At 44.3% G+C, this 7,732-nt stretch overlaps 1 protein-coding gene across 1 annotated transcript; it reads left to right on the top strand.

The window, feature by feature from the left end:
- Nucleotides 1–757: 757 nt before the first annotated feature.
- LOC141161266 (taste receptor type 2 member 39-like) lies at nt 758–2,813 on the top strand. The gene has a single exon (XM_073646051.1). The coding sequence runs from the start codon at nt 1,358–1,360 to the stop codon at nt 2,291–2,293; it is 936 nt and encodes a 311-aa protein (XP_073502152.1). The 5' UTR covers nt 758–1,357; the 3' UTR covers nt 2,294–2,813.
- The last annotated feature ends 4,919 nt before the right edge of the window (nt 2,814–7,732 follow it).

A 7,732-nucleotide genomic window follows, 5' to 3' on the forward strand; every position in this document is an offset into this window, starting at 1 on the left:
CTCAGTTCAGAGCCTCTCACCTAGACAAATCATTTCTCATACTTTGCACTGCCTAGTTTGGTGAAACTCAAGGCTGAGCTAAAATGTTGTGATTTTTTGCGTTCTCATGCCATTTTTGTCCAGCTTCTGAAAGTGGGCTGAACTTAGATGGGATCGGGGTGTAGCGACCATTTCTTGTCAAATTTACGAATGGAGTCATAAACTTAAGAACTGGAGTAGGATTTGTGGTGAGGCGCATGCTGGGGGACAGACCACTCATCTGACGCTCATGATTCAGGAAGAAGCATACGCCTGACTCTAGTACATCTCATCAAGACCGGTGTGAACAATGACAATCATGATAAATCAGGCCCTGTATGTTATATATTTATAGGAAGGTAGTCTAAGGGGTAATGGTTCTCTTTGTAAAGCCATACATGCTTCTCTGGGAAATTAAATATGCAAATTGTCTTTTCGGAGAGGAAGAGGATTAGAACTCTAGTGACACTTATTGGAAATATTAATTTGCCGACATGGTCTTTCTGGGTGTTACCCCTCATCTGTGCAAAGTATGAGATCGATCTGGCTAAGTGAGAGGCTCTGGACTGTGGTCCAAGGGGTAACATTTCTCCTTGTGGAGAGTGACAAGCCAAGTCTGGCATGTCAGAGTGGCTTGGCTTGTCATTCTCCACAAGGAGAAACATAATCCATTGGATCCCAGCTCAGAGCCTCTCACCTAGCCAAATCATATCTGATACTTTGCACTGATGAGGGGCGAAACTCCGAAACATTGTGTCTGCAAATTCAGATTCTTGTTTGGCTTTTATCCTAAGTTATGTGACAAGGCTCGTGTGTAGAGAGTTGATATTGACTTATTGATCGCTGCTTCCAATAGGTGGTGCTTGAGTTCTAGTCCTCTTCCAATTTGCATATTTTATAGGAATAATTCTATGAAACAACCAGACTGATAGCCATAGCCTTTATTATGGAAAAGGTGAGTGACTCTATGGTTTGCATGACTTTTCCTTTCTATCCTCCTTGTTACAGATATGTGTCAGTGGAAATTGTAGATTTTAAGAATTTGCATGAACACAAATCCTGGTCTCCTGTCATTTGTTTTTCCAGAGAGATAAAAACTATCTATCACCAGGAGCCTTTCTTCTTCAGAACTTTTTTTTGAGGAGGAGACGGATGAAGGCAAGACTCTGCAGAAGTAACCAGAAGCCATCAATGGGCATAGATGAGATACATGATCAAGATGGATACATGGATATGATCACATACGGATTGTCATTGGTCACACAATAATATGAGACGATTCTGATTATTCTGGAGAAAAACATTGTTTGAGCCAAAAGAGAAAGTAAATAATATTAAGATGGATATTAACGCCTTGTCCTCTGTCATTGTTTTAGCCCTGGAGTTAACAGCGGGAACATTTTTTAATTTATTTATTGTATCCGTCATCTTCTATGACTTCTACAGAGAGAAAAATATGAATGACAGTAACAAAATTGTGATGTGCATTTGTGCCTCGAATGTGAATTACAGCGTTCTGATAGCTGCGGGCATCATGGATGAATATATTGGTCTTCACGCCTCGTACACATCTGACCTGTCTTTTATGTACGTTACCTTACTACTCTACAGCGTGGGCTCTTGTGGGTGGCTTTCCGCCGGCCTTGGATTCTTCTATTTTATAAAGATATCTCAGGCCAGACTTCTTTTTTGGGTGAAGTTCCGCATCAGCTTCATTATTCCTTGGATGTTGTTTATACTTGAGGTTGTGTCCCTCACCATCAGCTTCTTCAGCAGTTTACTTCTCTTTCCTCATCACATCAGATCTCGAAACATCACGGAGAGTCCTCCATCTGTTATGAAGGTGCTAGCAGAGAACAAAGTAGGACTTATTAACTGTGCCGTAGCAATTACTTCCATACCTTTTGTGATAATACTAATCTCCACCATCGGCACTATATGGACCCTGAAACGACACAGTCTAAAGATGAAGAGAGGTACGGAAACAGTGGACAAAGGACGCTTGACACCATACGAGAAGGTGGTTTGTAGAATGACATATTTCCTTCTTTTCTACCTGGCATTTTACTCTCTGATATTGAATGTTTATTTTTCTATTGCTGTACAAGTTGATTCAGGATTTTGGATAACGTTAATGCTGATGTCGTCCTTCAGCCCTGTACAGTCTATCCTAATGATTCTTGGTAATCCCAGACTTAAAGATGCCTCGAAGGAGATGATATGTTATCATGACTCTGTCAAGTTGTTACATAGCAGTAATGATGGAATAATGTGAGCCGGTTGTGTGGTAATTGGTCTTGTGTTGGTGATTTTAACAATCTAGAATCTTAAATGTTACACTCAGCAAAACTAGGGATACATTTGTCAGTACAAGGAACAATAGATCCATTGGACAGAAGAATTGCCTCTTCAGAGTGGAGGAGGACTAGACCTATAGCGCCACCTATTTGATGTAACAATCCTAAAAGTCGTTATCGACCCTTCAATGAGTCTTGTCACATGATTTAGGATAAGAAGGCAAACCAGACTCTGAATTTGTAGACACATGTTTCTGGACATTTGCCCCTCATTAGTGCAAAGCAGGAGTCCTGTTCTATATTTATTATGTGCTTTAGATATTTTCTGAGGCTTGACTGACAAGGGGGCATGTCTTAGTCAAAAGGGAAGTCTATTAATAAGCGGCATCATGAACCAAAACAAGAATCCAAAATGTTTGTCACAAATTTCAGGTACAAAGTAAGACAAACAGTCTAAAGATGAGACACATATTTAACACTAAGATCCATTTTGATACATTTGGTAGATTGTAAGACTGTCTGCTCTACGTTTGTCCAATAATTGGACATTATTGATAAATCGTACAAATTTTATTTTATATGACATATTTCTTGATGATTTTTTGATGATGAATGATCAGACATATGGTTGGTTTTAGTCTTCCAGCTAAATATTCTTAAAGGGGTTGTCCACTACTTTTACATTGATGATGTATCCTTAGACTAGGTCATCAATGTCTGATCGGCCGCGGTCCGACACCCGGCACCCCCGCCAATCAGCTGTTATCAGTAGCGGCGGCTTGGTACTGCACATCCGCCTCCTATTCTAATCAATAAGAGGCGGATATGTAGTACCCTGCGGCGGCCACTACAAGTGGATGGAGCAGCTCGGCACGTGAGTACTTCCTGCCAGCGGCCAACACCGATAACAGCCGATCCGCAGAGGTGCTGGGTATTGGACTTCAGCCAATCAGACATTGATGACTTATTCTAAGGATACATCATCAATGGAAAAGTAGTGGACAACCTTTTTAACTTGAGTTTTTTTTAGCCTTTTGGAAGGGAGGAACCAGGGCCTGCAATAAACATTTCCAAAACAAACACCCACCATAGTGCTGAGCTCAGGGTCTTCTCAGACCGATCATACTAGTCCACCTTTTAGGCAGAGGCTTCAACAACACGAGAAATAACTTAATGATTTAAAGAGAATCTGTCAAAACTCACCAGGTTTTTGCCACCTAAATCTGAGAGCAGTATAATGTAGAAACACAGACCCTGATTCCAGTGCTGCAGAGCTGCTTGCTGTAGTTTTGATAAAACCATAATATTTTCAGCATATTTTACAGGATCATTGTTTGCGTTTCACCCTCCACGTCTTCAGTGATGCCCCGGTTCCCTTACTTGGTAATCACAAGTTACGTCTTGCATTTTATAGGATATTTTATTGCTTCCCACCATTGGACCACAGTTGTAGTGAGGTTTTCTGAGGCTTTAGACGTAGATCATTTATTGTTATATTATTATATGAGCTAATGCAGTCTTATTAGTGATGCTTATCATTAAAGATATGATACATATTTCTACATTACAATGTCTATAAAATGTGAAGCTTAAAGTAGAAGTAAATGGAAAATAACAGACTGGGCAAGAATACAAAAATAAAAATTGGAACAATTTGCAATCAATGCGGTTGTTGTCATCTTCTATGTAGAATGTGGATATTAAATGATAAAAAATAGAATTATACATTAATATTCAAATGAAATTGAAGAGAATCAAGTAACAGCCCTCCAGTCATAGGTACGTGACACTCCCGACCTGTTGCTTAAATTGGAGTGCCTCTCCGTTGATCCTGGAGCTATGCTTGGTAGTATCGACTTGGAGGCCCTCTATTCATCGATTCATCTATACCTCATGATAAGGACCTAGAAGCTCTGCAATATTTCTTCAGCATGAGAGACTGCCAATATCATGCCCACAATGAGTTTGTCACAAAACTGCTGAGATTATGTCTCACAAGTAACTATTTCCTTTTTGATCACAAGGTCTACCACCAGCTCAGGGGCACCACCATGGGCAAACCATGTGTGCCAACCTATGCAAACTTGTTCTGGGGATGATGGAAGGAGACCAGAGTGTTTGTTAGCGGTATCGAGGACCACACCAACAAACTGGATCTATGGACACTTTACATCGATGATGTCTTTCTGACATGGAGAGGAGGCCAGGATGATTTCAACAGCTTCTTGGCCAAGCTAAACCATAATGACATCTGGTTGCACTTTACCTCCGTTTTGGAGGAGTCCTCTCTATCGTTATAAGACATCATAATCACAAAAAACATGAAGGGTGAACTTTTGACACACACTTTCAGGAAACCAACAACAATAAACTCATTGCTAAGATGGGAAAGTAATCACCCAAAACATCTCAAAAGGGGTATTCCTAAAGGGCAGTACCTCAGGATCAGGAGGAACTGTACTAGCAACGAAACCTTTGAAAAACAGGCCAGAAACCTAAAACATAGATTAAGAGACAGGGGATACGCTGATCACATCCTTAGGAAGGCTTATCATGAAGCAAAACACAAAACATGATTAAAACTGTTGAGACCCAAAGCCAGGCCCCCGGAAACCAATTGCACGAGATTTGTGAAAATCTTTGATAATGGGGCCCAATGGGTTCGGGAGGTTCTTAACAGACACTGGGCGGTTCTCCGCATGGATACTGACCTTGGGAATATGTTGATGAATCTACTGTAGAAGTGTGCACATGGGGCCGCTATCATCACGCTGTGTGCCAGTACTATCTTTTCTTCACCTAATGTGCCTTCTACTATTAAGGACTGAGACCGGAGTGTGTGTTGCATTATAGGATTTACTGTACTCACTGTAACACCAACCCTTGGACCGACACCGACTTCAAGCAAGACAGGAGATCGTAGATCCGGGTTAACAGACTCACTTTTGCTGTGCAATTCTTCCATACATGGTTGCAGTATACAGATCAAGAAAAGTTCTATGGTTAGTGACGTACCCTTGGTAATGTGCGTTTCCAGTGTTTGCTCTTGTCCCTTTCTGAGACTCAACATCTTCCACATCTTCTGGGACCCAGCTGAGAAACTCCCCTCTAGGGAAACAGAGACCTTGCACTGAGCACTCTAACAGGCCATAAGCCTGGGACATTGTCAGCGTCCAGATTCTGTCTCCAATGTGTCCTCATTCTGTTCTGATAACTAGCACTAGTAAAATACTTCTTCACTGCTGATACTGCTGATGGAGTCTGCTTTCCTATCTGCTCAGTCGTCCTCCACACTCTGTCTCTCTCTGTGTATGGGAACAGAACCTTCCCCGGTTCTGTGCACTCGGGTCTTGAACCCAGGAATGAGGTGGCCTGACACAGGCCTCCCCTAACAGCAGACATACACTGCCTAATGCTCCTCACTACTTACTCTCCCCCAACTGCCTGCAACCAGGAAATGATTTTCTATAAAACTGCTTTAATGCTGTAACTCCTCCCAGCTGAAGATGTAACCGTTGTCCTAACTCTCTGGTGTCTAAGCAGTGTAGTGCAGCTGAATCCCTATCTATTGTAAAGTTCCCCTCTGGGCAGACCTCCTGCATCCCAGGGAAGGCGTTAGGCAAACCTATGGAGAACCGGATACAATAACGGCCATAGGGATATCACAGCAAACACTTTATCATAAACCACACAAACATAATGAATATAAAACACTTAACCCCTTCTTGACCCAACTTATTCTTCAACCCCCAGTCCCCTTCATGCCCCCACTTCAGAATTTGGTTATCCGAGACCATTCTACTTATATACTTATAAACACATTACTACAACATTTTCTCTTACAACCTCAACTTTTCTTCTCCCGTGAACGACGTCCCAGTCTTTTAGCATGGTCGGCTATTGCAGAATGGCCTGACAGAGTGTCCTCTGAACAGTGTCCTTAGCAGCAGGGCAAAAGGCCCTCAGATGGAGAAACACTGCAAGTGGCAACGGCCACTCAGGAGAAAACACTGTCCCGGACAGCTGAAGTATAGCCTTGTGGCTCAGACTGGCCTCAAACTCAGCCACATGGGATGGCTTCCAGAGAAAAACAAAACTCACTTCCTCAGCTTAATGAAGTAGTCCTCCTGAAGCAACCAGACTCAAGTGTTTGGAGATGGAGGGCGATCCCTCCTCCATGGGGCATTGGGGTATTGCTGTATCCCCTTGTCCACTTCCTGGACGTCAGTCCCAGCCATCACCACGTGGGTGGTGTTGTTCACGTATATGCCGGGAACGGCCACTGGGGGTGCTGCAGACGCCATAGCTTTGGCCTCCTGGGGTCGAGTTGAGGCTGGAGTAGAATTTGCCGGTTCTTGTGTCTGGGTGCCCATCTCCATGGTTCTGACAGGCTTCTGGGTGTTGGAGGGCTGGCGCTTGGACTGGTTAGATGGAGGTGGGTGTCGCCGCTGATGATGTCTTCTCAGCCGAGGAGGGGCGCATGACACCCACCGCATACCAACCCTTCTGACACAAGATCTTCATGAAGTTCACTTTTTCTCCCACATACAGGCTGTGCATGCTGTGCGGAAAAGTGTCCCTCTTTACCATGGCTCTGTTCACATAAATGTCATCGTCTGTCCCTTGCTCTTTTATGAAGCCAAATCCTCTTTTCATATTGAAATCCACCACCCTCCCCTTAGTTAACTGCTCCTCAAACTGAGCCCGCCTCGAGCCTGACAGCCATTACCGAGCGAACGCATCAGCCTGCATGTGCTCCTCTACCACGTCCGGTAGCTCTCTTGGCCAGCGGAAGCTGAGGGAAGAGGACCCCGGGCAGATAGGGGGGGTCCCAGTGCCCATTGTCCCAGTCAAATTCGGGCACACACTGTGGTAGAGACGCGGGTGCAGGTAAGGGGATAGGAGCAGGCTGAGGGTAGGGGAAGGCCGTGGAGAGGGAACCGGCCACGTGATGGGTGCTCTCAGGGAAAGCAAGGTGGGAAGGGGAAGCTTTTCTTCCTCTTTGGCCATCTGAGGAGATACAGACAATCCAGAGGGAGTGCACCGACCTGGTTCGTGGATCCACTCTAGCGGCGGCATCATTTCTTCCCTTTCCATCTGGGTCCAGTAGGTCACCTTGATCTTGTGTTGGATCAGACCCAGCTCCGGTCGTGGCATGGCCTCCCATCATGTGGCGGCCAACATGGAGATGGCCTCTTCTTTCTCCTGTATGATCTTCCATGCTGCGACCCCCCGGGGTAGTTAAGTAGATCACCTCCTCATCCAAGGTACAGTCCATATTGTCTGACTCTCTGGTGAAGTACACAGTGCAGCTCACGTTTCTCCGTTGTGGTAGCAGCTCTGCATCCACACACTTGCTGTGCTGGAAGCAGAATGGCGCCGGCAAGGCACTTCCAGTGCGCTTCCCGCTCAACAAA

Source organism: Phyllobates terribilis, unplaced genomic scaffold (genome assembly GCF_046119375.1).
Source record: "Phyllobates terribilis strain yellow unplaced genomic scaffold, ASM4611937v1 Scaffold_9__5_contigs__length_417890890, whole genome shotgun sequence".
NCBI classification, from domain to species: Eukaryota; Metazoa; Chordata; class Amphibia; order Anura; family Dendrobatidae; genus Phyllobates; species Phyllobates terribilis.

Excerpts from the sequence above, each read along its gene's own strand:
- LOC141161266 (XM_073646051.1), top strand. The coding sequence starts at position 1,358 with ATGGATATTAACGCCTTGTCCTCTGTCATTGTTTTAGCCCTGGAGTTA.